This window comes from Mus pahari, chromosome 4, assembly GCF_900095145.1.
Source record: "Mus pahari chromosome 4, PAHARI_EIJ_v1.1, whole genome shotgun sequence".
Taxonomy (NCBI): Eukaryota; Metazoa; Chordata; class Mammalia; order Rodentia; family Muridae; genus Mus; species Mus pahari.
The window spans coordinates 105,048,415-105,070,980 of record NC_034593.1 but is presented as its reverse complement, the minus strand read 5'-3'; the positions used below and the strand labels follow the sequence as shown (position 1 = coordinate 105,070,980).

At 42.5% G+C, this 22,566-nt stretch overlaps 1 protein-coding gene across 2 annotated transcripts in view; it reads left to right on the top strand.

The window, feature by feature from the left end:
* Cdc14a (cell division cycle 14A) overlaps nucleotides 1–22,566 on the top strand; it is a 157,964-nt gene that overhangs the window by 66,822 nt on the left and 68,576 nt on the right. For both annotated transcript variants that reach the window (XM_021195617.1, XM_021195616.2), the window contains exons 6-7: nucleotides 9,884–9,950; nucleotides 12,743–12,805. In XM_021195617.1, coding sequence (XP_021051276.1) covers nucleotides 9,884–9,950; nucleotides 12,743–12,805 — 130 coding nt within the window. The remainder of the gene's footprint in view (nucleotides 1–9,883; nucleotides 9,951–12,742; nucleotides 12,806–22,566) is intronic.

Here is a 22,566-nt window from a genome sequence, read left to right as displayed (position 1 = left end):
GTGTTTATCAAGAGTGATGGTGGCTGAAACCTAGAGGGAAAAGATATTTTAGTTGTTTGGGTCCGACCACCCTCAGGGCTGGCTTGGCAGCCGGCCTCTGTGGAAACAAGGGAATTAACAGTTCTGGGGGTAGAGCCAGCCGAGTTTGACGTGGCAAGCCCAGATGAGCGTTGTGGTCTCCCCTTGTCAGAGTGTCCCTAGCTGAGTCTACAGTGTTGGTCAAACATTTATAAAGTCAGATTATTTGCTTCTTGTCTAAAGTCCCACAAGGGCCCCGCCCTTAGTGAATCCTTTTTGTGGTTAGTAAACGTTAGTGGTTTCAAATCTATATTGTTAGATACTCATGAAATAGCAATTGTGAGAGCTTCAAGTTTCACAAAACATGAAATATTGACTAAATTGAATTCTTTCCTTTGAGATTTGCACATGTGCACATGTGTGTGTGGTTTTGTGTGTGTGTATTCATATGTGTGTAAGTGCTCACAAGTGGAGGTGCTATTCATCAGCTGCACCATTTCTGTGCGCCATTTCTGTCCACCATTTCTTTGAGTCAGGGTCTGTCACTGGCCTGAAACTCATCAAGCAGGCTAAATGTGTTAGCTGCTGAGCTCAGGAATTCACACACCTCTGTCTCCCTAGTGCTGTGACTACAAGAGTATCTTGGCAGAGCTGGGGGGAGGAGAAACCATAATCATAATATACTGTTTGAAAATTTCTCTTTGTAATAACAAAAGGAAGATCGTAAATAGAAAATAAATCTTTAAAAATCTCATGCAAACCATTCCAAAACAACAAGAACACCAACACCAACACCCCCACTCCCAAATCCCAAACAAGTACATAGCACTATGCCTGACTTTTTTGTTTCGTGGGTTCTCATGCTCAAACTCAGGTCTCCATGGCCACAAGGCTAGCTCTTTAGCAACGGAGCTTCTCTCCTTGGGTCTTTGTATTTTTTTGTTAAACCAGCTTGATAAGTTTTTGTTGTCATTGTTGTTGTTCTGTTGTTTTTTTGTTTGTTGGTGATGATTACTAAATGTGCCAAAGTCTTTTTTTTTTCCCCTTATGGTATAAAATCTCTCAGAAAACAAGACCCAAGGACTTAATTTTTCAAGCATGGCATGAAAAGGTTGACTAGGGGAGGAGATGAGGTGGGGATAGGAGTTGAGCAGCCTGGTTCTTGTTGGTGTGTTGTTTTGTCTTTGTGAGTTCTTTCCTGAGTAAGGTACAGCACCGCAACATGTGTGCCACGCCCCTCCTGCTCCCGCCTCTTGTCCAATGCTTGCAGAAGAGGTTTGAATCTCTAGCTGTAGGTCAGTGTTCCCCAAAGTTTCTCCACGTTTCTCCAACTTGTCTGTGCACTTGAGAAGCCTTAAGAAGCTACTGACACTTGGGTTCCACTCCCAGAAGTTCCGGTACAGTTAACCCTGGCTGAAATCTGGGTATTAAATACTCCATGTGACCCCAATGTGTGAACCTGTGGTCGCTTAGAGAGCTGCTCTCTCAGGTGATGATGTGAAATGCTGCCTAAGTGAAACCATCCAGGTTTAGAACTCCTCTCATGGGGATTCGGAAAGCACATTCCTATTTAGAAGATTTGATTCATGTCGAGAGAATTGAAGCAATCTGTTTAACCTGCAATTTCCTGGAGTACAGATTGACTCCTGATGAACAGGCGGGCAGAACTACTCTTCCAGAACACTCTAAGGCAGGTTTCCTGATCCACACCTGTGGGGAACAGAATGATCCCTTGGGATCAGAATACTTTGCTATGGTTTGTATAACTGGCTCTGTGCTGTTTCCTGAGACTCTGAGACATAAGTTGGTTTACCAACTTTTTTTTTTTTTTTTTTTTTTTTTTTTAATTTTTTTTTTTTTTTTTTTTTTTTTTAAATACAATGTGAGCAGGAATAACCAAGCTTTCTCTCAGAGCAACCTGAGATCAGCCTTCCTCACCAGGACACACAGATCTCCCCCTGACAGTTCTTTAGTGACACTGACTCTGCAAATAGGCTCCTAGTGTTTGTGTAAAGGGAGGTGTTTGTTGTGTTGCGGGATGACCCTTAGTGATGATTTGGTTGCTGAGCTATGAGGCTGAGCCTTAATGGGAAATCTCAAAAGCAATTAGTCTAGATCTTCGGGCATGTCAGAACCTGCAGTTCTTCTAACAAAGCCGCAGAAGGGTCAACCACTTAGAGCTTGGCACAGGATTACCATCTTCTGAAGCAAAGCAGACATATGTCGGGCATTATTATAAAAACATACAGATACGTGCCAGCTCAGGTATGGCATTATGATTTTTGTCAAAGTTTGTTTGGTAATTAACTCTGTATGTCAGAGGGTAACAGCTCTTTAACAGCTCTTTTTTTTTTTTTTTTCTCTCTTGAGTTTCCAAAATGTGGAAGTAAAAATTAGTTTCACACTGTTTCATGATGCTCTTTTTGTTTGTATGTTTGTTTGTCTGTCTGTTTTTGAGACAATTTAGTCCTGGCTGTCCTGAAAGTTGCTGGCCCCAAACTTATAGAGATCGATCCTCTCACCTCTGCCTCCAGAGTGCTGAAATTAGAGGTGTGTGCCACTATACTTGTCTAAAATATCCTTTCCACTCTCCACTGTCTTGACGCTTTTTGGTAGGGTTAGGGTCAGTACAAGGGCTGCATGGACGTTTCATAAATCGTTGATTTTGACGCTTAGTGTTGGAGAAGAATCCAGTGAGGTTTGACAACTTCTGGCATCCGTCTGTTCTGAACAGCTATGCTCTATTTGATGGAACTTGGAGAGCTATGAGAAATAGAACCTTACCAGGTTTTTCCTCTTAATACAATGGAGGTTAAACACCATTCCCAGGGGCTGGAGAGATGGCTCAGCGGTTAAGAGCACTGACCGCTCTTCCAGAAGTCCTGAGTTCAATTCCCAGCAACCACATGGTGGCTCACAACCATCTGCAATGGGGTCTGATGCCCTCTTCTGGTGTGTCTGAAGACAGCTACAGTGTACTCAACATATATAAAATAAGTAAGCGTTTAAATCTCCCCCCGCCCACACTAAAAAAAACAACAAACCAAACAACCACTATTTATAGAATCTGAGACCAGAAACAAGCTTGGTTCAGACTAATTTTTTCCACTGTTCCTACTTTTATGGCTTGCCCTTACTCGTACCAAACTTTCAGCAGTAGGGTTCGCGCCTCTCCTGTGTGTTACCTCTGGGTCTAGGAGCCAGCCTCAGCTAGGGTGGAAGAAGACTGCAACCACTTACCTTTAGGCCATTCTGCCATTATTTTTAGTTTAAAGGTTGTAGGTTGATGAGATGGCTCAGAGAGTAAAGAATGTATCGTGCAGGACAGAGGATCAGAGGTGTGATTGCTCAGGAGCCATGTGTGTGTCTATATCCCCAGACCTGAGGATCTGGGTGTGGACAGTGGAGACGGGCAGATTCCAGAGCTTGGTCTAGGTTTAGAGAGAGATTCCGCCTCAAGAAATAAGTGGAAGGGGAGGTGGAGAGAGGGCTCCGTCATCTGCAGCACTTGTTGCTGTCTGAATCTGAAAAATAGGAGCCCGGTCCACCCCTGGCTTCCGTACAGGTTGCAAGTGGCTTAGGACCCTGTCCCCACAAGGTCATTATGCTTTGCTCTTTCAGGGGCAGCTGCGTTCTCTCTCCAAAACTGCTTTCATTTTGTTGGTCTAAAAGACACAAGCAGTCCACTCTGTCTTTCTCTGCAGCTACTAGACGTACACAACCAATTTGTTCAGAGGTTGAACATTCTCAGATATAATATCATGTAAGATAATATCATGTAAGATAGACACAATAGTGTCTCATTCTTAGGGACTGTCTAATATAGGATCATACAATACAGAATCATACAATATATACACAATAGTGTGTAGTTCTCAGGGATCATATAGGATCATATAATATAGATCCCAAAGTGTAGTCCTCAGGGAACATATGACATTGAACCATACAATATAGATGCAAAGTCCCTAGTTCTCAGGGATCATATATAGTATCATGAAATATAGGACCATACAACATAGATACAATAGTGTGTACTTCTCAAGTGTAGGACTTTACTGTCCAGTATGAGCTCCCGAGCACTTGAAACTGGTCAAGTCCAAATTGAGATAGATTACAATTGATTGAAAAGGGTGGGCCAGGGAGGTGGCTCAGTGTGTAAAGGCACTTATGGCTAAACCTGATGAGTTGAGTTAGATCCCTGGGGACCCACATGGTGACAAGAAAGAACTAACTCCTGAAAGTTGTCCTCTGACATCTGTACACCATGGCACATGTACACACTCATGCAAGAGATGCATGGTGCACACACATGAACATACCACGTAAAAATACATTTTTAAAAAGAAAGAACAATATAACAATATTGAATAGACCCTGAAATGATAACATATAATGATAACATATATTTAATTAAACAAAATATATTATTAAAATTAATTTGATTATTTTAAAACATAGTTATAAAATATACTAATATGTTTGCTTCTGTTTTGTGATGGTCACTTATATTTTTGTAGGATAGTAGTGATATAGGGTATATTATGCTGTTCTGAAAAATAATGTATTATTATATAAATAGCTTTGAAAGATTAGTGGTTCCCAGCAACTAGGAGGGTACCAAAGTTTTTAAATGAACTCCTGGTGGACCCATCATTCCTTCCTTCCTTCATTTGTTCAACAGCATGTATAATATGGCTGTGTGTACACCACTGCACTCTTCTCGGGGAGAACAGACGGGGGACATACTTTCTGCTTTTAGGAAGCTCACAATCTTGTCGTGATTGAGGTTGGCTAAGTGCTTAAAGGAGTACTTAGATGACCTTTGAGGGTGTCCAATAAACTGCTCTTCAAATATTTCCACAGTTCCCAAGTACTTATTATCCAGAGCCTTTGTAGAGAATCATGGGCTCAAAGCACATGTAGATGAGAGTCTTTGTTAGTATTTGTTAATTTATTTTTTTAAAATAATTCTTCTCTCCCCCCCGCCCCCCGCCATGCCGACAGGGTTTCTCTGTGTGACCCTGCTATCCTGGAATTCACTCTTGTAGACGAGGCTGTCCTTGAACTCATGGAGATCCACCTGCCTCTGCCTCCTGAGTTCTGGGGTTAAAGGCACCACCACTAGCTTCATTCATTCATTCATTCATTCATTCATTCATTCATTCATTCTTGAGTGGAGTCCTGACATTGTAGAGTCTCCATTGTTCACTTGGAACAACTTCATTAGCAGACATGCTTTCTTACGACTTAGCTTCTCACCCCATCAACCTCTACATGGTTGCATCACGTCATTCTGAGTGGTTTCTTAAATTCTTAGGTTGCAAGAAGTGATGTGTTGGCAGATGAGCTTGACAGAGTGTTCACTGGTGCTTGTGTGAGTGCAGTTATTCACAAGTGATCTAGGCGCTCAAGATTTCTGAGTATTTTGCAATCAATTCCTATGAGCCTTTATAAGACATGTATAGGGCCTGAGAAGATCAGGCCCGTTCATTTACTTATCTAAACAAGTAATTTAGTAATTTGAATTATATATATATATATATATATATATATATATATAGTGTGTGTGTGTGTGTGTGTGTGTGTTTGTATGTATCATTTTTACTTTCCTGCAAACTTAATACAAAAAAAAGGGAAAAAAAAACAAATTAAAGCAGTCTCAGTTGTTCACAGTTTTCAGATTTCATTCATCTGTTTTTCTGTTTAATGAATCTGTATTGATGCTCTCAAGATCAACCTAGGCTTTGATAATCGCCCAATGGCAGCTGTGTTGCTCAGGTGACTGTTAAGCTAGAGGTTGCTTGTAGAAGGGATTGCCAGGATGGATGAAGTTTAGATGATGCTCAAGCACTAGGCTGAGCTAAGTTCGTGTTTGGCTGTCTCTGCAGCATGGTTGGCTGTTAGGCTTCTTTATTGAAGGCTAGAGACATAAGGTTTTGTCTTCAGCAGCAAAGGAGAGTTAGATGCTTTTGTGTTTAGCCCTTATGTTATCTCCTGAATAAAAGAGCAGTGTTGTACTCCCTAGTTTTGCAGAGTAATGTATGATGTGGTCAAATGATCATGACAGATATGACTTCGGGCTGTCGTCATCCTTGGTAGCAGGGGTCGTGTGGGCATTTCCTCTTTCTCTCTGAGCTAAGTAGGAAAGTGCCACACACCCTCTAATCTCCCTCAGGAAATATTTGGTTCAACGAATATGAATAATAAATGAATGCATGCAGGAACAAATGAATGATGAAGCAAACCAAGAGTTAAGCCAAAGGTTGGGTCCTGTAACTGCAAGAGTTAAAGCAGTTTTGTTATGGTGACTGGGCTGCTCAGACATCTATGTTGTTTGTCTAAAGCACACCTGGTGAGTGAATGTGATGAAGGAAGAGAGCTGTCCCTGCATCATCACCACCCTTAGCTCTCTCAGTCAACACTCACTGGTGGAAAGGTCAGAAGGCAATGACCATAAATCACCATAAAATGAAATTAATTCTTGTTACTGAGAAAGAGGGCATTAACCTACTTGAGTTAACAAAAGGAATCCTAAAATATTATAGATAATTTTCTTGATGAGTGCCAAGGTTATTTATTTTATCTATGCATGTAATTACAGATATTTACTTATTATCTATTTTTGTACCAGGTGCTAAGGTGACATAGATGAACATTGAATGTATAGATCCAATACTGTAGTGGAGACAGTAGCCAAGAACAACAACAACAACAAAAAAAACCCCACAAAAAACAAAAACAAAAACAAAAAACCCACACTGAGTTTCTACAGAGTCTGAGATCCTGCATTGCTAAAGTCCTCAGCTCTTTCTCTCTTGCCCAGACTGGGGACAGGGTTTGGGACATACTGTTTCCACACTGCTCTGTGCACTGGCGCATCTCAGTCCCCCGGCACAGTGCTCCCAAGGCTTGTGTGTGTGTGTGTGTGTGTGTGTGTGTGTGTGTGTGCGCGTGCGCGCGCGCACTTCTGTGTGGGTGTGCATGCTGCTGTGTATGAGCATGCACGTGGAGGCCGGGGGACAACCTTGGGTGTCCTTCCTCAGATAACATCCTTTTTTTGTTTTGTTTTGTTCTGTTTTGTTTTGTTTTGATTTGATTTTTTTTTTTTTTTTTTGAAACAGGGTTTCTCTGTTTAACCCTGGCTGTCCTGAAATTCATTCTGTAGACCAGGCTGACCTGGAACTCATAGAGATCTGTCTGACTCTGACACCCAAGTGCTGAGATTAAAGGCGTGTGCCACCACTGCCTGGCACCATCCACTTATTTATTTATTTATTTATTTATTTATGACACAGGGACTCTCACTTGCAAAGAAGGCTATGGCAGCAAGCTAGATTAGCAAACCCCAAGGACCCCAGCTCTCCTGTCCCCTGCCCTCTTAAGCAAAACAAAACAGTAAAGCAAAATAAAAACAAACACACTAACAAAACAAACAAACAAACAAACAAACAAACAACCTAGGGTGGATTCTAGGAATCCAGCTCATATCCTCACACTTTCAAGGCAAGCACTTTCTCCTTTCCTGGCCGTCAAATTAGTTTTATTTTATATTTTTAAATTTGAAGCAGTTGAAGCAGTCGCTTGAGATCTAGATTTACCAAGAGAATCCAGAGTCGGCGAATCTGGATGAGAGAAACCTTTTGCTTTTGTTTCCATCCACCTCCCAGTTTCTGAGATCAGAGTCAAGGACAACACTTGGACCTCAGCGAGGGTAACCTCAGCAGTGTGGCCGTCGTGATAGAAATCACAGGCATGTTACCCTCTATCCCATTGCTCTTATACCTTAAGATATTATCTGTAGTTAGTTACCTTCTTGAAAATTAAAGCACTTACCAAATGTGGCCCAGGGTGGGTGTGGCCCAGGGTGGGTGTGGCTTATGCATGCCAGGTGAGCACACTTACTCTGCTCAACCCTTCACCAATTAAAAAGCACACATCAAGGTATTACAGACTCAGTTCTTGCATTTTAGTTAACTCCCTTTAAATTCAATCAAGTTCCCTTTTTGTTAATTTTGTGTATTTTTTTCCTATGTATTCTTATGTATTGAACAACACTTTAATACATAATGGATCTATAGACATCAGATCACTGGAGGTTGGGGTGTGGGGGGGTGGGGAGGTGGTGTTTGCAACGATGATGAACTTGAACTTGTACTCTAAAGAGTTGTGTGCAAAGGCGTCTGTATTCCTATAAACTAATATTTCACCTCAGATCTCAGATGGTTTCAAGGTAGCTGGAAAGGGAGCTGTTTCGTTTGGACGTGTGAGTTCAGGTGTCACTTAAAAACATGGACAAAATCAATAGAGCCCCTGTTGAAGTTTGGTCGGTCCTTCCTCTTCACACAGGCTAGCATACAGGAAGTGTGATGGCCTAAGAGGCATTGCTATAAGTTTTGGCAGGTCACTGTTTCTATGTTATATTATCGGGTACTGTGGTGAAATGTGTGGGTTTTTATTTTGTTGTTGTTGTTTGTTGTTTTTTTTAAACTCGTGGCTTAGAAGCCATGGGACCGTGAAGCCAAGGTTCGAGCTCCCTGGGATAGCTGGTGCTACAACACATGGTTTTGTGTTGATTATGTGTGAAAGGCAGGGTTCTCCTGGCACCGTCCTGGGATGCTGCCCTTGAGCCAACCTTGTTTAGGACGTGTGACTGTGCCAGGCTCAGCGCTTGACAGCTCTCTTTCTTTGGTCAGCAGTGGGGCCCAGCTAAGGGACTGAGACACTCAGGGTCAAGTTTCCTGCTGGGGACACTTTGGAGCATTGCTCCTGTTAAAGCTCCACGACCGGTTCTTGCTTAGCTGACCCGAACTTGATACTTGAGTTTTAGGTTGCCTGAAACAGAGCCGTGTTGAGCTGCTCTACAAAACAGTATGGAGTCTTCAATTTTCAGGACAGTAGATTTAAGCGTTATTTTTAACTAGAAACCTTGTTTTGGGTTGGAGAGGATGACTCCGTGGTTAAGAACATATATTGTTCTTAGGGAAGACCCAAATTCAATTCCCAGCATGTGCCTCAGGCATACACACAAATAATAATACATAATATTAAATAATTTTTCATTTTGGTCCCTAGTCTTTTTGAGAGCACTTTATAATACATTCAGAACGCTTATTGATCCCAGTAAATTGGGGATTCTTACTACATTTTACTGAGTTTCTTCTTTGCAGTGGAGGGACGGCGTGTATGCGTTAAAATAACTACAAGGTTCTCTTGACCTGCAGATGTTGTCCCACCCCCTAGTCCCCTGACTCCATACCTTTCCAGGCTTGGGTTCAGTGGTGCCTGAGAGGAGGTGGCTCCCCTGACACAATTGTTACATAGTCATGGATACTTCACCTGATGAAACGGCCCAATAGACTGATAATAAGACTAATTATGAACCAGGTGTCCAGAAACACACATGCCTCTGATTTCAGTTCTTGGGGAAACAGAAACAGGAGGATTGCAACAAGTCTGAGGCCAGCCTGGTCTACAGTGTAACTCCTGGTCAGCTTGGATTGTATAACAAGATTGTGTCAGTCCCCACGCTCCCAACAATAATAGTAGGCAGACTATTGAAGTGCTTCTGCTGTACCAAGAGCTACACAGAAGACCTTACACCATTTTTTTATGGCACCTACCAACCAGTCCTGTGGAGGATAGCCCCTGTCATTAACTTCATTTCACATCCAAGGAAAGCAAGGTTCAGATGGGAAAAGTAACTCATTCAAGCGTGTGCCCATGATGTGAAGGGTGGAAATCTGAATAAAGGCTCAGGCTCCTCTGTCTGCTGTCAGATCCAGCCAGCATGCCGACTGTCTTGGTGTTCTGTCATTTGAAGATCTGGATTCGTGTTTCTAATGCCGTCTGTTTGTGCTTGTAGGGATGCATCTTTTGGAAACTGCACTTACAACCTCACCGTCCTTGACTGTTTACAAGGAATCAGAAAGGTAATGGTCTCACGCTTGTGCCATGCAGCGGGACAAGGAATGGTTGTCAGCACCTTAGCTTGTTGTTGGAAGGATCTAGAGTCAGTAAAGAAGGGGTCTTTCACCTCCTGGATAATTTACTTGTGAAATATAGTCAGCCTTCAGTTTCTGCCTCCCCCCCCCCCAGACAGGGTTTCTCTGTATAGTCCTGGCTGTCCTGGAACTCACTTTGTAGACAAGGCTGGCCTCGAACTCAGAAATCCTCCTGCCTCTGCCTCCCGAGTGCTGGGATTAAAGGCGTGCGCCACCATGCCCAGCCTGCCTTTTTTTTTTTTTAAAGATTAAAAATTTTATTTTTTGTATTCTTTGAAAATTTCACATATGTTCTTCATCTTCACAGCCTGTAAGCCTTTTTCTCTCCCTTCCACAACCCCCACCCCCGCTTTTTGGTTCTTTCTTCACAAATCCAGCCAACCTCAGATTGAAAATATTTGGAAGTACAGAACCCACTTTTTTCCTTTGTCTGCTGCTGTGGCCGGGGCCCCATCAGTCATTTGTCTTTATTTTCAAGCTAGCTCTCAGGGGGCGAGAAGTTATCTAAGCCACTGTTGTCAGTGACTGGCTGCGCCCCAGACTGAACTGAATCATAAAGTCTGAGGGTGGGACCCTGTGGTCTGTGTTTGAACAATACCTTCGGGTGACTGACGCACTGTAAAGTTGGTTAATGAAGCATAGTTATTTAATTATTTATGTATCTAATGGAAAGGTTAAGCAACGTTTGGCACGGGTTTGATTTACATCCCAAGAAGCTCTGCAGGGTGTACTGCGAATTCTGTAGAGGACCCAGAGGGACACATCTACATGGTGAACATGTGACTGGTGCCTTTCAGTCAGATGTGTGCATGACATTACCTGTTCAGCTGGGGGCAGTAGCAGTGTTTTAGCTCAAAGTTCTGCTTTCTGATGTTGCATAAAATGGGCTTTGCCATGTTTTGGGAAAAATCAGTGTAAATATTCTATCTATTTAGTGTGTCTGTTTATGACTTAATAAATTCATTCGTATATTATTTTATTTAAAATAATGTGTTTTTATATGTGTGAGCGTTTTGCCTGCACATGTGGATTTTGCACTGTTTGGATGCAGGGACTATAAGAGGTTGGAAAAGGGCATTGCAGGCCCGAGACTGAGAGCCATAGAGGCTTGTGAGCTGCAATGTGCATGCTGGAAGCCAACCTGGGTTCTCTGCAAGAGCAACAAATGCTCTTGACTGCTGAGCCATCTCTCCAGCCCCTTAAATTATTTTAAGCTCTCAAAAACTTAAAAAAAAAAAAAAAAAAGTCAAACTCAAAAACTAAGGAAACATTCAACCCCATTTTTGCAAGCAGTATTGCCCAAATGCTTGACCATGTAAGAGAATAAGAGTCTAGGAGTTTATGGGCCGGTTACCCAACATAGAAGCCATTAATAAAACATTTAGGAAAGATGCCAGGGGGGAAAGAGCATTTATTGTCCTGGTTATTATTAGTTTGCCTCTCCTTCCATCTGATAGAGGATGTTTCTTTTGTAATGCTCATGAAAGTCACACAGTTCCCTCTGGATCATTTCTGATCTCTATTATGGTTTCTGGCATCTCAATATAGAAATTTATGACATCCTTCCTGGCCTACAGGAAAGGTGTGACTTTGTTCATGAATAAAGGCTTTTTAAAGCATCGTCTTTTCTCATGTTAGGGAGTCTTCAAGTATAGATGAGTTGGGTTTTTTCATTAATTAATTTATTCACTTTCATTCCAAATACGCCTCCTGCCTCCTCTGGGTACCCTCTTAGACAGATCCTCCTCCTTTTCCCCTCCCTTTATCCTCAGCCAGTTCAAGGCCAGCTTAGGCTATGTGAGACTGTGTCCAAATAAATGAATAATTTGAAGAGGTTAATTCTGTGACCCTAGTCCCAGAGAATATGATTTAATAGCTTTGAGAACGGACTCAGGAGGCTATTTTATGGGTAATCTTGGTGGCTCTGGTATAGAAGGTCCAAGCTCCACATTTTGCAGCGCACACTCACCTCCGTGCACTGCAGCTTGGCTTACTGGCATCTTTGTCTATTTTTAATGACTTGATCATGTAACTTTAAAACGTACCTGTGGTTTTATGTTCTCTTGTCATGTCTATAGCTTCCTGGTTTATATAAAACAAGACTTCCATTTTCCTGAAAATATTAGATGTGAGCAAGCTAGGTAATCTTAAAGAATTTTGCCACTGCCTAAGAAAAAACTGAAATGGTTCTGTTGTTAAAAAAAAAAAAAAATCCATTCTTCCTTCTGAATTGTAAGAGCGGTGGTATATTTTCATTTTATTCCAAATTACTGTTAGAAAACAAGTGTGAAAAAAAGTAGAGTTGTAAGAATTTAATGAAAATGCTGCTTTGGTAAATATTTCAGTGTGATAAAAGGAAGGCAAACTTTTCTAAGAAATGATTTTATCACTGTAAGATATCCACTCTTAAGTCTAGTTCCCAAAAGGTTTGGTTCTAACTTTTCTAGTATGTTCCATTTTATATACGTTACTAGTTTTTGCATGTAGAACTGGAATATACATTGGAAAAGAAGCAGTTTTTGCAAGGCACATTTTCACATTACCTAGAGTATGTAGCTTCGTTGTCAGTGTTGTAAGGGATTCATGGACGCAGTAAGAAGCTAAGGTCCGAAGCTTTGCATGGAGCTTGCTGGGACCCCTTTGTGATCGGACATTCCAGAATGGATTAGTAGATTTTTACTAGTGTCCTGTGCAAAAGACTAATTTAGTTTTCCTTTTAGGGATTACAGCATGGGTTTTTTGACTTTGAGACGTTTGATGCGGAAGAATATGAACATTATGAGGTTTGTACACTTAATTATTTTTTTTTGTAGAATATAATTTCATGTTAGTTGACTTTTAAAAATAATCTAACAGTATTGCCTGTTAAATAAAAACCATTTATCATTTAAAAAATAGTGGTCAGCTTTGGTTATTATGGAGTTATCAAAATGTTAATTTAGGAAAGAGCCCTGTCTATCTATCTGTATCTATATCTACCTCTACCTCTCTCTCTCTCTCTCTCTCTCTCTCTCTCTCTCTCTCTCTCATCTACCTGCCAACCTACCCATATATTTACTCTCTTATCAAACTTTATTGACAGTCTCTTTGTACCTTTTGATAGGTGATTTTGAAGTGTAGTTTGGTAATGAAATCCTAAATAACTTTTACATTAAAAGTGAGGTTTTATTTAAGGCAAAGTTAGGTTTTATAATACTTTCAACAGCACGTTTGATTTTGATGTACAGTTGCACACACTCAGTTCTGACACTGACGTACAGTGAGTGGCACGCACTCAGTTCTGACGCTTGCTGCTCTTTTCCCCATGGCGCCGTTTTGAACCTCGCCTGTTCCGTGATGAAGTGTTAGGGATGCCTATCTACTCGGGTCCTGCTCCACTGCAGTGCTCAGAACCATTTTGGAGTGGGATGAGGAGAGGGCCAGAAGCAGGTTCTGTTTTCTGTGGCCTGAGGAGCCTCTAGACTGTGAGGACCAACATTGCTTAAGCATAGCTCATCCGCTGGGCTTCTCCAGGGCAATCCTCAAGTACACTCCCTAGCATGTCAGGCAGTCTTCCCAGTTTGGGCTAGTGTACAGAACATGTCTATTCGAATACCTTGCTTGTGTGTAAGATGTGCTCTATGTTCATCTCTCATGAGCAGACTTGGTCTTCTGATCCATTCATCTGCGCTAATGGAGGGCATCCTATCGTTCGCCCAGAGATTAGAATTCCACCGTTTACCTCTTACAGTCTTGGGAGTGTTGTGTTCCCATAGCTGGTGCCAGAGGATGCATTATTTCATTTCGCTCTCTGATGTCACTTCTTTTACCCTGGATCTGAATTCCTCGCCCTGGACTGTTACAGATGCTTTCTACCTGAGAGTTGGCCCCTTTCTCAGGCTTCTCCCACAACCCTGGCTGGATAATCTTAAAACAGCATTCCCATCTTGTCCTATTCTTGGACCGGAGCTGAGCTGAGTGTGACTTCGTACCCACCTCTCTCCACTCTGCCAGGCTCTGGCTGCCTCTGGCACCTCACTGCCTGATTCTTCACTGTCCCCACTCCTGTGGCAGCTGTTCCTGTTCGAGCTGCCTGCTTTTTGAACGTCTCTGCTCTGGCTGAGCTTGCTTCGTGTAGTTCTCCATTTCTCTCTCCATTTTTTCTTCTTCATTTTACGTTCTTACAGACTCTGTGGAGACCAGATCTCCGCTCTGGAATCTCCTGTCCCCTGAGTTTCATGTTTTACAATTTATGCCTATTTTTCTTACATCAAGGCCATTTACATCTTTAATTTCCTTACTAGATACAAATTTCCTGTGAATAGGATATGGCTTAGAGGAAAAACATATTCTGTGTTCTTATATGGAAGTCTTTAAGTTCAGAAACCTCTATGTCTTCTAAGGTTAATAAGTTTAGTATAATTTTACAGGCTATTGTTTAAACTTTCTTGTTTAAATTCTTTCTCTCTTCCTCTCTCTCTTTCTCTCTCTCTCTCTCTCTCTCTGAATTTTAGTAGTAGCAAAAGAACCTTTTCATTTTAGAAAGAAAGAAAAGAAAGCAACCCCATAAATTAGAAACAGAAGGCAGTACATTTATAATGAACAAGACTGGTTTAAATGTGTGTGTGTGTGTGTGTGTGTGTGTGTGTGTGTGTGTGTGTACCACATAGTAGTCATTATAACAAGTGAATTGACTTATACTTCTCTTGGAATGCTTCCTATCACTTAGTTTTTAAAAGGACAGAGAATAGTGCTTATAGTGTAATACTCCTTTGTAAAGATAAAACTACTCCCAAGACGACTCCATCTCATACATATATGCATATAGCTGTCGTGTGAGTGGAGGTGTTTTACTGTGCTCTCATGCCCATATGCACATAGCTACAGTGTGTGAGTTGAGGTGGTTCATTTACTCTGAAGCTAATGACGAGTGTATCTTATAAACCCCTCCCTTGTGTAGGAGTCTTTTAAGGTCGTGTACCTAACTGTGTGTGAGTAATTTTGTCCTCTTATAATGAACCTCCAAATAAAATGTTTCAGATGCCCTCTCCAAAGAGCCCCGAGTGTCTGAACCTGGAGGCTATACCACTAAATACACCATTAACACCTAAAGACATTTTGCTTCCCAAGATTGATTCAGGCATGGGGGATAGAGAACAGGAAGCTGCAAACACTACCGCACAGAGCAAACACTGGAACAGAAACCTAGTGGATCTTCCCTCTGCCTTCCATGCTGTGTTGTTGAGTCCGCTACTGACGAGTCTTACACAGGTAGTGCTGTGTGATTCTCACAAATCAGCCGAGACAATAAATGGGTCCTGATGACAACGTGGTCCTCCTGCCTTTATATGAATTAATAAGAACCCAGGGGCTAGGAGCAGAGCAGTTGGTTTTAGTGACTGTCCAGAAAGCTTTGTTGTCAAATGCCTTCCTTTTCTGTACATGGACCCTCTATCCCATCACACAGCGTATCAAAGAGAAGGCCACGAGGCACAGAGCTGTGGTGGGCATGCCATCAGCGTGTGCTCGATGAGTAATTGAAGAAAGGGTCACTTTGGTGACAGTCCGTGGCCCAGGCACTCCTTGTCATAAAGCGTCTTGCTGTTTGCACAGTTCCAGGGAGCCTGGTCATTCGGTGAACTGTGGAAGAGCCAGCGTTTCAGGCTACAAAGCCATAGTCCAGGGAAGGACTTGCAGATTTCAAAGCAAAAATTGTGTTGCTGACAGCAACTGTGAGACTCGATGGGAATGATTTGGGATATTCAGGATGAATCTTTTCATAGGAACCTTCCCATTTTATTGAAAATAGATTTCTTCTTTACCCTCACATACTATATGTTGATCATCCCCGGGCTCTCCTCTCATCTGGATCCACCCCCTTCCTTTTAAGGGATAATGATAGAATAATATAAAATGAAATAACATATAATAAGATAAAAGAAAAATCTAACACATAGGAATAGGGAAAAAACCAAATAAACACAAGGAAAGGGGCCCAAGAAAAGGAACAAGAGATTAGACACAGGGATCTGCTGGGTTGTGCAATCGGGAATCCCTTAAAAACACTGAATTGGAAGCCATAATATATGCTTAAAGGACCTGTAGTGTAAAAAGAAAGAAGATTAAAATATGTTGAAATAAAATAGAATAGAATAAAATAAAAATAAAATAAGAAAATGGGGTCGGGGGAGAGGAGAGAGAACAAGGAAGCTCTGAAGACTGTTGTCCATCTGCTGATGGGCGTGAAGCCTGCCCTTAAGGGTAGTTTGTTTCTCCTAAGAGACAGATTCCCTTGGAGAAAACGAAGTTTTCATTTGCAAGTGGTTCTCAATTGGGGCTTGTTCTGGGTTAAGGATGGGAGCTTGGATCCACTTCGTCCTTGAGCGCGGTGACCCAGTGGGGCAGAGCCGTCCAGGCCGTGTGCCTGCTGCCCCAGTCTCTGAGTTCCTATGTGCTTCGGTCCTGTGGATGTAGAAGGTCTTGTCTTCTTCGCCTTCTGGCTCTTTTCATTCTCCGGCTCTTATACTTTTTCAGCGGGAGTGCTCTGTTGTCTGTTGTCTGTCGTCGTAGGTCTCTGTGCTGTAGGAGGAAGCCCTGCTGATGATCGCAAACAAGGCACCGATCTAGTAATACAACAGAATGTCACCAGGAGTCATTTGATGACCCCCCCCCTTTTTTTTTTTTTAACAGTAGTGTTTGGTTTTCTCTTAGGTCCCTAGGCTATCCAATTCCAGGTTCTTAGTCACCCAACCAGTTTTAGGTTGGGTTCAGTCTTGTGGAGTAGCCCTTAAGTCAAACCAGATATGCGTTGGTGACTCCCACAAGATTTGGGCCACCATTGCTCTAGCATTTCTTGCAGACAGGACACCACAGTAGATCAGTGGGTTTGTGGTTAGGTTGCTGTTTACATTTCTCCTTTGGTAGCATGTGGAGTCCCTTCTTCTACCAAAGATACTAGCACCTGGGGGTGGGAGGTCTAGGCAGGAGCCAGCTGTACTTCATGCTCAGTGACTTGTGTAGGTGTTGTCTCTAACATCTAGGTGGAGCCTGGGCATCAGTTTGTGGAGAACGACTTACAGTTTTGGCCACAGTGTGGGTTGTTTGGGCCTTTTAGACAACAACTCAACCAGATGTAACCTAATCCTGGTTTGGAAGCTTCATTTGGTGACAAGAAATGTGCAGTTGGGGCTCTGTCTCCCCATCATTTGGTGATTGCATCCAGATTGCCCTCAAATATTTATGGATTTTAGGAAGCTTTTCCTGAATTGGGTCTCCATACCACCCATTGAATGGCCCCTATTTTTAGCTGTACCTCTCCCCCACATCCCCCCACCCTCTTCCCTCCCCATTCCCACTTGATCCTCTGCTTCAGCCCCCATCTCCCATCCGTGCATAACTATCTCTTGTATTTCCCTTTCCTAGGGAGATCTATCTGCCACCCAGTCCCTTACTCTAAATCTAACCTGTGTGGTCATCACTGACTTGAGAGCTAATATTCACATATAAACAAAGACATGGCATATTTGACATGCCATATTGAGTCTGGGTCACCTCACTCAGGATGATTTTTTTTTTCTAGTTCAGTCCATTTTTCTGTGAATTTTATGATTTCATTTTTTTAATGGCTGAGTAATATTCTATTGTGAAAATGGACTACCTTTTCTTTATCTGTCTGTCAAGGGACAACTGGGTGGTTTCCAATTTCTGGCTATTATGAATAGAGCAGCAATGACCACAGCTGAGCAAGTGTCCCTGTGATAGGGTGAGGAGTTCTTTGTGTATATGCTGGATCTTGAGGTAGATCAGTTCTCATCTTCCCGAGGAACTACCACACTGTGGCTGGACACAGTTGCACTCCCACCAACAGTGAATGAGGATGCCCTTATTCTACATCCTTGCCAGCATGAGCTGTCACTTGTTTTATTGATCTTACTCAGAGACACTTCTTTACTAAACTACACTTACTATATAGTATGGCTTAAGAAGACTAGGTACTTGGGAAGCCGAGGCAGGAAGATTGCCATGAATTCAAGGCTAGCTTGAGTTACAGAGACCCTGTCTCAAATAAAACCAACCAATCAACCAACCAACCAACCAACCAACCAACCAACCAACCAACCCACTGAGCAACCAACTGAGCAACCAATCATCCAACCGACCAGCCAAACAAACTTAATATCTGTGATATTAAATACTTTCTCCCACATTTTTTATGTTTGTGTGCAGTGTGCCTGCATACATCTTCGTTGTTTTGTATGTGTGGGAGCACACATGTATCTGTGTGTATGGTGTGGATGTACACACATGTGCGTGTGGAGGCCTAAGGTTAATAAATCGTCTATCATCCTTCTACCTATTCATTAAGGAAGAGTTGGTCTCTCAGTCAAATTCAGAGTTTATCAATCTGGCTGGGCTTATTAGCCAGCCAGTTCTCGGAATTCCGAGTCTGCCTCTGGAAGCTAGATTTACAAACAGGCTGCCACGCTCACCTGATTATGTGGGTTTCTGGGGATCCGATGCTGGTCCTTGTATTTGCATGGCAGGTACTCTTAACTGCCAAGTCATCCCCAGTCCCTTAAAGGAGTTTTATGTGACCAGAATGCTACTTTTAAATACAGAGGGTGGGTCAGCAGGGTGTAACCACTTGCTTCTAGTCTAACGATGAACCAGTGCCAGTTCCTTAAGGTTTTGTCTGCTTTCACCTGCCATTCAGGAATCTAAAGAATGCCACCTATAATAGTCATATGAATATTTTAAATATTCCACTAGGGACATTCAGAAATGCTAGAAAGAAATGGTGAAGGTATTTTAAAAGATGTATTTCAATTAATTTATTATATCCCACATATTCCAACATATAGTTAATACAGAGATTATTAATGGAGTAGTTTACATTTAAAAAAACCAATATGCCTTCAAAGTCCAGTGTGGCGTTTTACACTACAGCATTCCTGAGTCTGGTCTGTTCATCCTGTGTGACACAGGAGCCATGGGTGGCCAGGGTAATGATTCCATAAAATGACAGGCTTGCCATCCATGGTCCCCAGAGTGGCGTGAAGCCTAAGGGAAAGCAGACAGTGCTCCATCCGCCCTGACTGCTCATGTGGGAGTCCTTGCAAGATTGTCCAATTCAGGAGGTTTGGAGGAGGATGCCTCAGGAATCTGGGTATTTCCATGTGAACAGTGGATGGATTATTGCCTTTGGGACTGAGAAATAGCATCAGATACAGGTCTTGCAAAAAAGAAATCCATCTTCTAGAATATGGTTTCTCCAGTTCTCAAGTCAACCTGTTTGTCCTGTTGCTTAGACACACATTGCTCAGTCAGGATTCTACCAGTAATACTAGGAATATCCAGATCCAATCAACCAACCAATCCGTTCACCCACCCAGACAAACAACTAACCAAAGTCACATGATCTGAAAGCGCAGCGAAGCAATCAGTGTCAAAACGTTTGTACTTTCTGACAGGGCTCGTAAGGTATTCTCAAAGAACCCGAGAACCAACACAGCAGCCACTCCTTTGAAATCTAGCCAGGGATCAGTTCAGGAAAATAATATCGACCTTTTATCCTAGGGAGAAATGTGAAAACAAGAGCCCTAGTGTTCAATTTACACCGAGATGGTATGTGCCTGTGTATAGATGGGCAGCACGCCCTCTAGTGGTGAAGTGACTGCAGGACATTCTGCTTTGACGACCTTGGCGATGCTAGGTCCTCAATTCATAGCTCCCTTGGCTTTCCAGGAGGCGCATTATTGCTTTATTTTGATGACTGCGAGCTGGTGACCTCATAGGAAAATGCAGAACAAGATCACCCACTAGCAGTACCTTGTTCTTGCTTGTGGGTGGGATTAATGGAGACGAAGTGCAGAGAAAGGAGCTTCAGGGGTGAGCCTTTGGGGGGCGGGAGGAGCGCTCATCTCTGTGGGTCACATTTATTACCTTGCTTAGTTTTTCAGTTTAAAAAAGCTGCCTTCAGTAGCCTCCTGGGGATTCAGTAGAGTTCAAAGATCAACTTCAGAATTTAGCAGCCACTTAGATGGCTTCCTTTGAGCTACTTGATGTCTGTCATTCCCACCCTCCCCCATAATTCTAACCCCCTTTTGAACGGATGCTGTCTGAGAAATAGTGCTGTCAGCCAGAGGGTATTTTTTTCTTTTCAGATTGTCAAGCTGTTGTTGACTTGACTTTGTTCTCTCACATGCTGGCAATCTGGGACACACCTTTGTCCTTGGCAGGTGAGAGCCACACCCGGCTACATCTGCCTGACCACAGAGGAGAGGAGCTGCTGCTTTCCCAGGTGCAGGGGCACCGCACAGGGCTTCTTGTTGGTTTTTACCGTGGCACTCAGAGAACAGGATCGTATTTGCTCAACACCCAGTAAACACAGTTCACACCTATCCATCGGCAGCTGGGGTCTCTTCTCGCCTCAGTTCCTGTCCAGGCAGTTCCATTCCGATGGCTCTGACTGGGAAACTTTGCTTTTCAATCAATCAATCAATCAATCAATCAATCAATCAATCAATCATAACACTGGGACCAGGGAGATGGCTCAATCAGAAAAATGCTTGCCAAAAGCAAGCATGAAGACCAGATTGTAGATTCCCCGAGCCCATGCAAAAAAAACCTGTCACAGTGGTGAGCTGTCTGTAATCCTAGCACTTGGTGTGGAGGCGGAGGAGATGGTAGGATAGAGGCTCGGGCTGTTTGTGTGGTTCCCTGAGTCATTCTCAGCCCCGTGTGGCTCATGCGGTGTTGTGTTAGACGATACTGTTTACACATCTGTGTCTTCCGTGTCTTCTTTGTGCCTGTGCGCAGAAACTGTGTCTTGTCTGCCCTTGCATGAATAAAGTAAGCCACTAGCAGAGTCTACTCATCACAAGGAGTCAGTCAGTGTGTAAGACATGAAATAACTCACAGGTGAGCAGGTGAACATCAAATGCAAAGTGGTCTATTTTCAGTAGAAATTGACCAAAACTGGTTTTTAAAAAATTTGAGGTTATAATTTAATTACAACATTTCTCTTTTGCTTTCCCTCCCTTCCATATATCCCTCCTCATTCTCCTTCCAATTCATGGTCTCTTTGGTCATTGATCATTATTGGATGCATCTGTGCATATATATGTATATGTGTACACATACACACACACTCTCACATTTCTAAATATAGTCTGCACAGTCCATATAATGCTACCTGTACGTATGTTTTCATACTGACCATTTTGCATTGGTGTGCTTTTCCCTGGAGAAGAACGCCTCTCCCATTCCAAGATTCTGTTGGTTGCCTGTAGTTCTCTGTAGAGTTGAAGCCTCCTGGTGAATCTGTCCAGTTCGGTGTGCTCATTGACATTATACTTGTTCAGCTCATGTTTGTGCGGTCACGTTAGTGAGACCTTTCGGGTGTAGCTTCTGATACTATTAGGAGGCTCTATCTCACAGCTAACTCCCTAGGTTGAGACTTTTAATTAGGAATGGGACATATCCACGGTGGGTTAGAATACTTTTTAAAATATATATATATATATATATATATATATATATATATATATATATATATATATATATATTATATATATTACTTTCATCATCAGCTCATCTCAGCTGCCAGAATTTATAACTTAGGAAAAAAAAACAGTTTTACATGCAACACAGATCACTGGTTGGTGGGTTTAAGATCAGGATTCCTATGTAATGCCAACTTGGTTTATGGTATGACTCGAGATTGTCTATGCTGACCACATTCTTCATTATATCAGGAAACTGGCATACTAACCGGTGGATGTTGACTCTTAAGTTCAGCACGTTCTGTGAGGACGTTTTGTTATACCCTCCATCTCTGGTCTGCAGCAGGAGTCACCATGTGGTAGGGCAAGTCTGTGCTTGGGAGTGGCTCTGTAGAGCAGCCTGGGCTGGAATCTGGATGCAGCTTAGCCTGTGATCGCCTCTTGTTCACATACTGTGGGCAGAACCGTGTCCTCCCGCCCCAGCACCAGGGTCAAAGAGGCCTCAGTGCAGATGTGTGGGCAAGTCCTCAGCCATCTGGAGCAATTACAGAGGTGTGCCTCCCACAGGGATTGACTATGAGAACTATCTGAAGCATGCTTCTGGAGTCGGCTTGTATTTATTTCACCACTGAAAGGCCACAAGTTTAAGGTAGGCAAATTCCTTCCTGGCCACTGCAGCTGCTACTGGAGAGGGACCTGGGACTTCCTCATGTGCTAAGAAATCATTGCTGTGTACAGATAGTGCCGACTAAGTCTGTAAGACTTGAAAGGTTTCTCTCTCCCAAACAATTGTTTTTTTTTCCCCTTCCTCCTTAATTTCTGTTTGGTTTATTTCTTTCCTTTTCCTGCTTTCTTTCTCTGTGTCTTTGTGAGTTTTGGTTTTTGCTATCCTGATATTGGGTCTCACTGTAGTCCCGGTGTGCTGGGATTATAGATATCATCATCATCATCTTCTTCTTCTTCTCTTCTTCTTCTTCTTCTTCTTCTTCTTCTTCTTCTTCTTCTTCTTCTTCTTCTTCTTCTTCTTCTTCTTCTTCTTCTTCTTCTTCTTCTTCTTCTTC